This window comes from Carettochelys insculpta, chromosome 23 (genome assembly GCF_033958435.1).
Source record: "Carettochelys insculpta isolate YL-2023 chromosome 23, ASM3395843v1, whole genome shotgun sequence".
Lineage (NCBI taxonomy): Eukaryota > Metazoa > Chordata > Testudines > Carettochelyidae > Carettochelys > Carettochelys insculpta.
The window spans coordinates 5,271,140-5,284,690 of NC_134159.1; the positions used below are offsets into that span (position 1 = coordinate 5,271,140).

Sequence of the window (13,551 nt, forward strand, 5' to 3'; positions counted from 1 at the left end):
GAAGAAATCATTCATAGGGAGACATTCATGAGCCATGACCATGGCCATGCCTATGTGGTCAGTCAGTTGGGGAAGAGGCCAGAGGACAGCAGCTGGGAGAAGCGAGAGCTGGCACAGACCAGTGAGGCATTTCCAGGTAGTTTCTTCTGCTCCTTATTTTTCCAAAAGTTACAATGGAACATAATGTTCACCAAACAATGAGGCAGTGATATCAGTGGTCCAACTGGTAACCTTGGCCAGTGTCCACCATTCCTTCACCCAGCTCTGCCCAGGCACTTCTGTCCTGCCCTGCCCTACCCTGCAGCTCCCTCCGCTATTCTAGCTCTGTCCCCCTAACTCTGTCAGTGCACCTCAGTCCTGACCAGCAACCCTCTTCATCCAACCTTTGGCTTCCCACCTTAGGGTGAGTCCTGACCTGCAGCCTATTTTGCCCTCCTGGGCCTGGGTCTCACGTGAGCACAAATGGAGGAACTGTGCAGCAGTTTTGTGACCTCAGACTACCATGTGGGAGTCTGAGGTGCAGCCGATAAACACCTTGCCTGCAATTATGCAGAGCAGGAACACTTCTCCACCAGACCCACTTGCTCCTGGTCTCAGGAGGTCTCTCTCATTTACAATACCAGCTTCCCTCTTGCACGTAGGTCTAGACCAGATGATTACAGATTTTCTCCATTCGGAGCTCTCTATTCTCCTAGATCTGGAGATAAAGTTGCCTGAAAAAGCTCCAGCAGCATTCCTCAAATCCCCATCCCCAATATTTCTTTCTCCAATAATGTCCCTGGATCCAGAGTTTGAGGGGGAGGAGCATATGAGGGAGCACGGGACCTTACGAAAAGTTCAATCTATGAAAAAATAAGCTGGAGACACAAGGCATGAAGAGATATTGGTCCGAGGTCTCTAAAGCTGTAGGATCCTTTGGGAAGGACTCAACCCATGCCCATTGGAGTCAACGAGGGCCTTTTCACTGACTTCAATGGTCTTTGAATAAAACCCTAACTTTTCCCTGGCCAGAAAACGAGCTCTAGAGTCAAACCCTAGGGGGTTAGAATTTGGACCCCAGGGCCAGAGGTTACGTGTCAGCTACTGCCTTATGCCTAAAGCCTTGTGTATGTGTGCGGAGAGCATTTTGCTGTTCAACAAGATCCGGTTCTATTCTTGTATGACCTGCCAGGGCGGCTGCTGCTGCAGAGCTGGTTAGAGCTGAGTGTGGATTTTCAAATTTACATGCTATTTTGAAGTTATTTTTAAGGGGAAAATTACAGAGAAAACGTTGCACATTCTCCCACCTGCCTAGTGTCCTGGACAAAGCAGCTGCACGTAGGTTTGCCCCTGGCTGGGAGGCCAGTGTTTCACCCAGCTGAGCCATTTGGGTTCATTAGTTTGAACTCTCAGTGGCAGGGGAAGTGGAACAGCCACAGTCCCGGGAGGACTTGACGTGGGAACAGGAACCTAGGGACATGACGAAGACCGGCTCTGCCTGGTATCCAGAATGGAAATATTGAGCTTCCACCCAGGCTCAGCCTTAGGGCAAGATGAACAGGGCAGCTGCTTTGAGCATTGCGCCTTCAGCTGACGATGGCACCCACCAGACACCAGCGAGACCCCGCTGTCAGAGTGGTGCCTGGCGGGCTTGTTGTCAGTGTTCAACCTTAAGCCCCGCCCACGGGCCAGGCCCCACTGTCAGTGTGCTGCCTTAGGCCCCGCCTTCTGGCCAGGCCTCACATGGGACAGTTCTGCTTCCACCAGCTTGGCCTACCAATCAAGACAAACATGCATAGAGCAACTGCTTCAAAGGAAGGTAGGGACAGGAATCCAGAATGGTAAGGTGGTGTGGCTGGGGGAGTGGAATTACAGAAGAGGACAGAGCAAGCAAAAACCCATCACTTTACTCTAGCAGCCGGAGCTCACCTTGGGAAATGGTGGTGGTTGGGTAGGTGGAATCTGGCAGCTGGTAGGGTGGTAGAGTCGGCATTCCTGTTGGCGGAAAGCCCCCTGGCAACAGGTGATTAAAAGCTGCCAGCTGATTGGCTCCTGCTTGCTTGCGCCACCTGGCTCTTCGGTTACTGAACCACACCTATGATTGAGAACAGAAAAGAGAGAGGGTGAATTGTGCTGAGTTCGTCTATGGCAGGGACTGTGCTGTTTCACACTGATTTTTGATGCATTACCTGACCAACCTCAATCATGACACCAGAGGGACCAGAGTGGGAGAAAGGATGGGTGTGAGAGAGAGTGAGAATGAGAATGATCCAGTGCTTGCTACACTAGTTTAGAAATGGAGAGAACTAGGATGATGTTCCTACTTTGGTACAAACTTCCTGTGTCACCTTGGACAAATTGCTCCATGCCTCAGTTTCCCATCTCTAAAATGGGGATAATAGCAATGGGATAATAGAAGGGGTGCAGTAAGATTAAATGTCTTAGACACTGAGAAGTGTTCAGATACTATGGTAGTGGGGGCCACATGAGAGAAAGCATGAGCGAAAGAATAGTTACTAAAACCATGTAATCCAAGAGGGCACCATAAAGTAGAGGTACTGCAGTCATCTGGCCAGTCTGCCTCATTATCTGGCAGCTATGTGACTCATTCTACAGGATTAGGTTACATCAGTGTTCCCTGTAAACAGAGCGCTTGGGCCGCTGCCCAACTGATTAGCAGAGCATCCACAGCTACGCTCAGCAGGAAGCCTGTGTTTCTATTGGTGATGCACATTTGCTCGTGTGTTGGTGTAGTAGTAGTAGCCAACACAATTCATTCCGCCCATGAATGGAAAAAATTAGAGGGAACACAGGCTACCATAATGGCCACATGGCTGCCCTATCAGAGAGGGTAAATAGATAAATGAGCCTCACAGCTCCTATGCTTGACAAGCTAAAAAGATAGAAGCAGAGCAGAAGGAACACAGAGTTTTTCTAGGTCCTACATACTGCAACCAATCAGTCCTGGCACACGGCTTCCCCTGCAATGGGTGCTGCAGTTCTGGGCCGCAGCCCATGGAAGTTGCTGGGCCTTAAAATAAGTCCAATATTCATGCACGTGCAAAGCTTGCATTGTCTGTTTTACCTCTGAGACTCAAGAGAGCTTTTCTAAATGAATCTGCCTGCCCTGATATGGTTTTTTTTTCTCACAAGCCATCTCCCTCCTTGATCACATGAAGAGCTGCTCAGACAGTTTCTAGGGTTTGCTTTATTGTATTTCATCGGCACGGCTCTGAGGACCCATCCCTGTTTGGGGTTGAGAAGTATGCGGATAAGCTTTCAAGCCAGATGAGAATGCAGCTGCTGGAGTCTGTGAGGCCTAAAGGGCTAGAAAACATGATTAAATTTCACAGCGACAAGAAAAAATGGAGCAAAACTCAAGAGTGAAAAGCATGTGGTGGGTGTTGGGGGGAGAAATGTCCCCCAGCATGCTTTCAGGCTGCTCAGTGACAGATTAGGAACTGGGGTGACAAAGGTGGGGGGTGTAGTCCCACGAGCACTCTCTGTTTTAAGGAAGCAAAGCAAACTGGTTTTTTTTCTGCATGTAGGGAAGACTCTGGGTTCAAACTGCCTTTCATACAGGGCATGAGTCAAACCCCCTTCCAATCAACTGAGGTCTTTCCACAAGCTTTGGGTCAAACACCTAGTGCGTATGCTCCCTAATAGACTACTTTGTGTCTGGGAGTTGGGGGAGATGGGGAATAGGGTTGCTTTAAACTTTTCCAGTTTAATGCATTGCTGTGTCTCTCAAAGGCTCTGTCTGGATTGTAGGAATTTGTCGGCAGAAGTTTGTGTCGGAAGACATCTTGCGACAAAACTTCTGACGGCAGATTGCATCCACGCCTCAAGGAGGATAGAAAGAGTGATCTGCTCAGTCGACAGAGAGCGACCAGACTGCCTGGCCACCCTTTTGGCAAAGCAGCCACTCAGAACCACAACAGACAGGGTTGTGCGGTGTCCTAGAGGCCGTTTCTGTTGAAAGAAGTCTCCCTGGAATATCCAGGCTGGCATTTTGTCAACAGATTTCTGTCAACAGTGGCATTCTTCCTCGTGGAGAGCTGGGTACCGCTGTGAACCAAAGCACTGTGTTCTGTTGACTTCCTGTTGACAGAATGAGCTTGGCAACCTGGACATCAGGGCAAAGTGGGTGTGCCAAATTATAAATAATTTGCACTTCTGAATGCAGCTGGAAGAGCTTTCCTGTCCTGCAGCATTCCTGAGATACTGAACAGAGGGAAAGTTGAAATTTCAAAAATTTTCACAAACTGTAAATCCAACACATGCTTCTGAGTTAGGCCAATCAAAAAAACTTCATTTTGATAAGTTAGAAAGACTTCATTTCAATTTTGACCATTTTACGTTTTTTACTATTGGTAGTATGCAGTTTGAAATGAAAAGCCATTTTGAACCAGAAAACTGGAATTATTCATTTTGAACATATCAATCTGTTTTGACAAATTTTAAACTTTATTTTAGAATAAAATATTTTATAGAAACCCACCCTTTCCTACACACAGTTTTGATTTTGAAAAATTGGCATTTTCCAGTTAAAACGCATTTCATTGGAAAACACCCAATCAGCTTTACTTCCATAGCATCTTTCATTTGAAGATCTTGAAGCGCTTTACAAGATCTTGAAGAGCTTTACAAAGCTGCAGAGGTAGAGCTAAGGTTGTGTCTACATGAAAAAGTTTTACCATTTATACTATAGTGATACTCATATAACTCGCCATGGGGACACACTTATTTTGGAGTGACTTTTTCCAGTTTAGCATAAAAACCTTCTAAAGAGGTATAGACTTTTTTATTCTGAAATAAGAGTTCACACATGGGGAGTTACACCAGTATAGTGATTGCTGTTTAAATTCACATTTTAGTATATACTGGTATAGCTTACCTATGTAGACAATCCATGGTGAGCAGCTAAGCCTCAGTTTTGGTCTAATAGCTCGGACATTATGCTGGGAGCCAAGTAAGCTGGGTCTGCTACTTACTACTGTATGATACTGGTTAATTATCTTATCTTTGTGTGCCTCTGTTTCCCCTTCCATCTGTTGTCTACCTTGGTCAGTGAGAACACAAGTTTTTCATAGCAAACATTGGCTTTTACTGCATTGGCTCTGTGCATAGCCTTGATCTCACTTTGGATCTCTAAGTGCTACTGAAATATGAATAACAATCATCCACTCAGTCATTTATCAAAATAATTTAATTTCGTTTTGTCTTCATGGGACATTCATGTGAGTGTGTGATTTTTGGGCCCATTTTAAAAATAATCAGTGACATCCACCTCTCTCCCCATCTCATTTACTGTGTGGTGTGAGCAGCTTTGTTGTGACTGGTCACATTAGTTACATGGTATGGTTACTGCTTCTTGACTGCATGAGCTTGCTAACAGTGACTTTGAAATTTGCTTCCTGTGGAGGTTGGAGCATGGAAGCTTGACATTAAGTTGGGATGTGTAATATTTCCGGTGGGACTTGATTGCAAAGAGCACCCAAATGGGCAGCAAACATGAATGAATTTAATTACTTGAGTGACATACAAATTGCCATAGTGAGCCAGGTAGTCTGTCTAGTGCAGTATATTATTTCTATCAGTGGCCAGAAACAGCTTCAGAGGAAGGATCCTGGAACATGTAGTTATGGCCAGGACAAATTTCCTCTTATATTTAGAGGTTGCCTTATGCCCTGGAGCTTGAGGTTTTATAGCTCTTCTAAAGGTCTTGGTTTTTGAATGTTTAATATTTAAATCAGGTTATTCTTGTTACATGCACAAATGTCTAATTCTTTTTCTGACTCCTGTTAAACCCTTGGCCTGAGTGATACCTTGTGGCAATGAGCTCCACTGTCAATTTTACATGGTGTGTTTAATTTACAAATTTCTGCATTACTCACAACTTCACTATAATATTGTTATTATATCCATATTAAAGACAGGTAAAGTGAGGCATAAAAGCACTGAGGTGATTTATCCAGAGCCACAAATAAATCAGTGATTGAGCTGAACACAGAACCTAACAATATTGACTTACGATTCCTTGATTTAATTACTATAATCCACCCTGCACAGACTCCCACATACAGTATTTCGCACCCGCCCCCAAGAATTATCAGATACAGGAAGGGCAGAGCTGAGGATCAAGGGGTGAGGTTACATCAAGGCTCATAATACTGTGCAGTCTCTTTGGGGAGAGGGACTGTCTTTTTTTCTGTGTTTGTACAGCACCTAGCACAGCGGGATCCTGGCCCATGACTTGGTCCATTTTGTGCTATATTAATACAAACAAGAAATACGTAATACCAATCCTCTAATATTTTGTTTCTCCTTGGTCAGATAAAGCTGATACTTCTGTCTTTTCCCCAGACTGAATTTGAAACACACAAGTCCCTGCTCATTCATACTAACAACACCTCTTTTCTCTTCTTATGACATCATCTGTTCCTATTGCAACAGTTGACCATGAATGACCCAAGACAATTCAAAACATTTTAAACAATTGGTTGGCAGTGTTAGGGGGTAAACTAAGAAGATAACTAGGTCCCTGGCTTGAAGAGCTTCCATTCTAACACAGAGCTGGAGATGGTGAAGAGCTGAAGATGGTGCAAGAGAAAAATTGTCCTGGTAAAAACATAATCAATTGCTCAAGATCTCCGAGTTTGCACTCCGAGGGAGTAAAAGCCACTGCATTCAGTACTGAAACTTTTCTGAGGCTGGACAGGGTGGGAAAGTTCCTCTTTATAACTGAGAGCCAGATGCTGGCAAATCCACTATGGATTAGAAGTTTTAGAAGAAACATATGCAGTGGAATGGTCAAGCAACCAATGTACAATTACTCCCATTCCCCCTTGGGTGATTTTGTCTGTGGAATTGGTTAACATATGATCAAAATGCAATTTTGGAGAGATTTGTGTCATATTATGTTACATCACATACGGTTATTGTCTTCATGCTCACACACACAAGTGCATGCACACACACACAAGGTCAAAACTGAAGCACAAGACTCCTCACTTTAGCAGAATAAGCAAGCGAACCAGAGCAAGCGTACAATTGTGCAAATATTGTGAGCGCATGGGATTCCCATTCAAAATACCCTCCTGCCTAACCCTTCAAGGTTCTATTGGCATAATACTGCTCTATTGCTGGAAATTTGACCACCGACTTCAATACTAGCAGGATCGGACCCTGGCTAAACACTCATCTACTTACGTTTCTATTCTCATAGGCTACATCTACAGAGCCGCTCTATTTCAAAATGAGGCACTCCAGAATAGGGCTGCTACCCACAAACATGTATTTGGAAATAGCACTTTGTCTGCACACGTAGTGCTTATTTCAAAATAGTCACTCTCCCGCATCTTAACAGCACCTATTCTGAAACGGTTGTTTTGAAATACGCACTATTCCTCCTGTGATGAGATTTACCGATTTCAAAATAATGCACCCGCTATTTCAAACTTATTTTGAAATAGTGTGTGCGTAGTGTATACAACAACAAAGTTTTCTCGAAATAACTTGGCTGTGTGGCTGTAGCCATAATGGCCTTCTGTCTTCCTCCAGTCACATCTTTGCATATTTCATTCATCTCATTCATCCACACTTGGAAGAATTTCCATTCTCCCATCTCTTTGCCAAAGACCCTCTCTTTTCTCCTTAGTATCCCTCCTTAAAAGCCTCTTCTTTCTCCAGTCCATCCCATACTGATCTGCTCCCCTGTGCTCTCTCGCAACACCCTCATGCACAGAATCCTAGAATTCTGGGACTGGAAGGGACCTTAGGAGGTCATCTAGTCCAGCCCCTGCTTAAAGCAGGATCAGCCCCAACTAAGTCATCCCAGCCAGGGCTTCGTCAAGCCAGGACTTTAAAACCTCTAGGGATGGAGATTCCTCCACCTGTCTACATAATACATTCCAGTGCTTCACCACCCTCCTGGTGAAATAGTTTTTCCTAATATCCAACCTACACCTCACCCTCTGTAACCTCAGACCATTGTTCCTTGTTCTGCCATCCACCACTACTGAGAACAGCCTGTCTACATCCTCTTTAGAACCCCACTTCAGGAAGTTGAAGGCTGCTATCAAATCACCCCTCACTCTTCTCTTCTGCAAACTAAATAACCTCAAATCCCTCAGCCTCTCCTCATAGGTCATGTGCTCCAGCCCCTGAATCATTTTGGTTTCCCTCCACTGGACCTGCTCCAATGCATCCACATCCTTTCTATACTGAGGGGGCCCAGTACTGGACATGATACTCTAGATGAGACCTCGTCAGTGCCAAATAGAGGGGAATAATAAATTCTCTAGATCTGCTGGAAATGCTTCTCCTAATGTACCCCAATATGCCATTAGCCTTCTTGGCTACAAGGGCACACTGTTGATTCATGTCCAGCCTCTCATCCACTGTAATCCCCAGGTCCTTTTCTGTTGCACGGTTACTTAGCCAGTCAGCACCCAGCCTGTAACAATGCTTGGGATTCTTCCATCTCAAGTGCAGGACTCTGCACTTGTCCTTGTAGAACCTCATCAGATTTCTCTTGGCCCAATCCTCCAATTTTTCTAGATCACTCTGGACCCTATCCCTACCCTCCACTGTGTCTACCTCTCCTCCTAGCTTAGTGTCAGCCACAAATTTGATGAGGGTAAAATCCATCCCCTTATCCAGATCATAACAAAGATGGTCAACAGTACTGGCCCTAGAACCCATCCTTGGGGAACACCACTTGAAAATGACTGCCAATCAGACATAGAGCCATTGATCACTAACCGTTGGGCCCAACCATCTAGCCAGCTTTCTATCCATCTTACAGTCCAGGTATCCAATCCATACATCCTTAACTTATGGGCAAGAATGTTGTGGGAGACTGTACCAAAGCTTTGCTAAAGTCAAGGTATATCACATCCATTGACTTCCCCGTGTCTACAGAGCCATATACCTCATCACAGAAGCTAATCAGATTGGTCAGGCACAACTTGCCCTTGGTGAATCCATGTTGACTATTCTTGATCACTTTCCCCTTTTCCAAGTGCTTCAAAATGGATTCCTCGAGGATCCCCTCCATGATTTTTCCAGGGACTGAGAAAAGGCTGAACATCTATAGTTCCCTGGACTGACCTTCTTTCCCTTTCTAAAGATGGGCACCACATTTGCCTTTTTCCAATCATCCAGGACTTCTCCCGATTTCAAGTGCTTTGTTTGTATTTGCACGAGAGCAGACCTTGTCTTTCTCTTGATATGGAGCTACGCCAGGGTCTTTCACAGTGTAATGCAGTTGCTCAGAATAGCCAATGTTCACTTTTTGTTGTTGTTTAATTATGACTTCTGTTGGTGGCACAGATGAGTTGCATATTTCAAACTCATGAGTAAGTGCATGTGCTCGGAGAGGAAGGCTAGTCTTGTAGTTAAGGTACTAGATGAGCACCCAAGATCCCTGCATGACCTGGGTGAAATCACTTAGCATCCGCTCTGCAGTCAGCACGGTTCTTTAAAATAAAGGGCAACCCAAGGTTCTTTCACCTCCCCTTTGTTTTCTTTCTCCAAGCTAACAGCTCTTTGGCACAGGATCTTTCTCTTACCACATGTATGTGCAGCAACTAGCACAATGAAATCCCAATGTGGGGGTTTCTGGGCTCTGTTATAAACCAAATCACAAACAGTCATTACAATAAGAAAACAAAGACACACCAAAGGAGCTTTACAGCTGCAAACTAGTGATTCTGAGCTGAGGCTGGTGACTGGTAGACATTTAGAGCCTACAAAACAAAACAAAACAAAAACAACAAAAACAAAACCCCTGAAACCATCCGCAAAGGAATGTATAGGATTTATCTCCTTTTGCAGGGGAAAAGACATTTCATAGCTGAAACAGGTTGATTCTGCACCTTATTTATAACCCACTGGGGAAAAAAAAAGATACATTCCAGCTAATGACGTTAGCAGTTCTTTCCCTTCTGTTCCTTATAGGTGGCTCAAGACTTTATGCTTAAAAATCATTTTATTGGTAGTTAAAATACACAGGCTAGAGCATCTAACTGTAATGCAAGGCTCACTTCAAAGGGAACCTGCTTTCACTTCACAACAGTTAAGGTTTTAAAGATTCTGCTGCCCGAAGATCCTGTTACCAGCATGTTAAGCTCAGGGTGAAGGCCATGGCTGCTGAAACCAGACCATAGTAGGGGAAAGAGGAGGAAAAGGAAGTGGGCTTGAAGCTGTTTTTCTGACCTCTGTGGCATTGTTCCCATCCATAGGCCATCAGGATGGGCTTGGGCAGATCTGCATAGATAGTATGTTCCTTTAGGACAAACGGTCTGGCATTTGGAAAAGGGGCTGTGCAAGGGATCTGTAGGTAGATGGCCATGCATATCTAAACACATATTTTATAAAGAGGTAAAAGGTGTCTTTGGTTTATCCATCCCCCATTCACTGCTAGTGGAGTCTCCTTGGTAAAGTCACGTGCTTCGTTGAAGATGTATAGAACATAGGAGCAAAACTGAGATCATTGCAGGCCGTATTTTGCATCCAATAAAGATACTTGAGGTCTTTATCCAAGCAAAATATCGTCAGTGTGATAGATACAAGCCAAAGGTCACAAAGAGCTGGTTACTGTTCCAATATCCCTGCATGAAGTTTCTTTCTCTAAAATGTATTTAACTTTGGGCAGAGTCTGAACAGGGTGTTGGCACTTTTCATTTTACCCATGATGCTGACAGGGACTTTGCCTCTTCTTTACTTCATTTTGCATAATCTCAAAAGCAGCTGTAAATGCAGCAGTTTCAGCTGATGCTACTGGAAAGAGAAGAGATTCTTTTGTCTGCACTACAGGCACCACAAGGGATTTGAGAACCAACCTGTCTTCTTCCTTTGTCTTGTATCTCCAACGATAGTTCAGATTCCACAGCAGGAACGTAGTTGGGCACTTTCTCTGCATGCATTGTGCAGCTTAGAACCCAGCTTGCCCCTCTTAGCTGTGCTGACTCTGCAGGGATCACCAGCGAGGCAAACAGACTTATTTTGGTAAAGGTAGTTGGTGTGGCCAGCAGACATGCAGGGAGCAGGTATGTGGAACAAGGAGATGCCTTTTTGGGCTAGCAAACAAGATCAAAATCCACCTCCCCTTTCTAGTGTCAGTGTAGTGATCTTCATGGCCTCTCAGAGAGTAAGCATGAAACAGCCCCCCCAGTAACTTTATGTGAATCATGCCATGAGATGTGTGCTTACGAAGGTGCAGGTGGCATGGCATTCCACCCCAGAATGCCCAGCCAGTCACTGTGAGGGGACACCCATCCCTGTGCAGAAAGCCAGTGCCCAAGGCCTGTGCACCAAGGAGCCTCTATGACATTTAAATCTACCCCTTAAGTCTATGGGCTTAAGTGGTGCACAAATCTCATGTAGGCCTTCTGCACATGGGTGAACTTTTCCCACTGTGAACCCCATGCTGCTCATGAACACAGAAGCTCTTGAGTTCCCAGGTGGCTAGGTTAATTTGAGGAAGAAAATCCAGCCCTTATTTCAAAGGCAGACTCTCGTGAGCTTTGATATTGCTCCAAATCCGCACAAATTCTCCTTCATCTCTCCTCTTTTGCACAGCGATCCTGGCGCATGCACGTGCCCCATCTGAATCTGATTCTAATCAGAGAGGCTTTAGGAACAGCACAAGATTCTCTCTCTTCCTCTTCCCGCTCGCAGTTACTAGTGTTAATGAAATGACCCTTGAAGGATTTTGAAGTTTGAGTTTGATCCTGAGAAGCAGTCTAAAGTCTGGATGGTTGGCTGAAATATCCAATCCACTAAAACCCCTCAGCCAGGGTTTGCCAAGAGGTTACTCGTAGTTCCCATCTCTGGTCATATCAGAGCTACTGCATAAACAGATTCACTCTATTTTTCTCTTTGGTCTGACTCAGAAGCAGCCTACAAAATGTGATTTTGCAGTGAAATCACAGCTGGGAGAACTGGATTCAAACCCTACCTTGACTACAGCCTTCTGGTATGATCTCAAGACCAATATCTCAAGTTCTCTCCTGTGAGCTGGTGTTGGGGTCATTCATTATACTTCCCGAGCAACAGTGTTCCCCGCAAGACAAGCGCTTGAGCAACTGCTTTGGAGACATTCAGGTGCCACCAGCTGATTAGCAGAGCACCCAGCGCACTCATGGCCAGCAGCCTGTGCTTCTACTGGTGGTGCACATTGGCATATGCCTTGGTACACATAAAATTTACTCCACCCACGGATGGAAGAAATTAGAGGGAACACTTTTTAGGAGGATAAATTCCTTAATATTTGTGAAGCACATTGGGTATTATAGGTGCTGGGGGCCACATAGCTAGATGGGCACAGGGGACTTGCAAAGTGGAAAATAACTTGAAAAACAAAGTTATCTGAACTTATTATGTGTAATCCCACAGTGCCTAGAGGCCACAGCTGTGATCAGGGCCCCCTTGTGCTGGGTGAGGCATGTACGCAAAGGCTATGTCTACACTAGCCCCCCGCTTTCCAAAAGGGGGATGCTAACAAGACACTTCAGGATATAACCAGATAGGAATAAGGGGATTTTGACGTGTGCGGGGTCCTTTCAAAAAGGACCCCATGTAGACGAGCCACACATGATTGACAGTGGCACTTTCCAAGAGCCAGGGCTGCTATTATGCTAATGAGGTGCTGCATATTCATTGTAATGCCTCATTAGCATATCCCAAAGTGTCTCATTAGCATCCCCCATTCGAACAGGGTTGGGGGAGGCTAGTGGGGACACATCCATAGTGAGAGACAGTCCCAGCTTCAGCGATCTTTAGTTCTAAATAAACAATGGTGGGAGAAACAAAGCATTCTCCTCCCCTGCCTTCCCATTTCACAGACGAGGGAATGAAGTACAGAGTGACTAAGAAGGCTCTCAAGTCCTTCAGGGAGGATGCTGCAGAACCAGGAATTGAATCCCCATTTCCTGCACTCCAGGCTGACACCTTAGCCACAAAACCACCCACTTTCTGTCTGCGCAGCTCAGACAGGTTTGGCTTAAGGCTCAGACAAAGGTTAGAGTTGGTTCTTATTTAAAATGAACCCGTGCGCCCAAATATTTGCACTCGCTGCAATAGTCACTTGTCTGCACCCAGCAGAGCAACACTGCCAGGCCAGCTGCTTGCCACAGGGAAGCTGGACTGAATTATCCTAGCAGACGTCGAGATCTGGGTCAGCTCCTACAATTTGTCAGACAAGGGGAAGAAAGTGAGGTCAGGTAGAGCCTTGTGTGGGAAAGAAAGGCCTCTGTGTTCCTGCTCAGCCAAAGGAGGACTTGAATGGAGGAAGATAGATGGCATGAATGAGCTGGTAATTGAAAACAGGGACGGAACAGTCAAGTCCTGCCTTCATCCTCAGGTAGAAACGAACAGGCGCCACATGCATTTGCTTCCCCATGTTCAGAGAGTCACAGAACTCAGGGATGGAACAGGCCTATGTAGTTCGATATGGGCCAGCCACCACCAAGAATCCACTGAAGTCAATGGGGCAACATGCTGGCCTAGCTAGGGTTGCCAACCTTCCAGGACTATCCTGGAATTTCCAGGAATTAAAGATAATAT

At 45.2% G+C, this 13,551-nt stretch overlaps 1 protein-coding gene across 4 annotated transcripts in view; it reads right to left on the bottom strand.

The window, feature by feature from the left end:
• PAX7 (paired box 7) overlaps positions 1–13,551 on the bottom strand; it is a 161,449-nt gene that overhangs the window by 64,359 nt on the left and 83,539 nt on the right. For all 4 annotated transcript variants that reach the window (XM_075018086.1, XM_075018084.1, XM_075018085.1 and 1 more), the window contains exon 6: positions 1,909–2,074. In XM_075018086.1, coding sequence (XP_074874187.1) covers positions 1,909–2,074 — 166 coding nt within the window. The remainder of the gene's footprint in view (positions 1–1,908; positions 2,075–13,551) is intronic.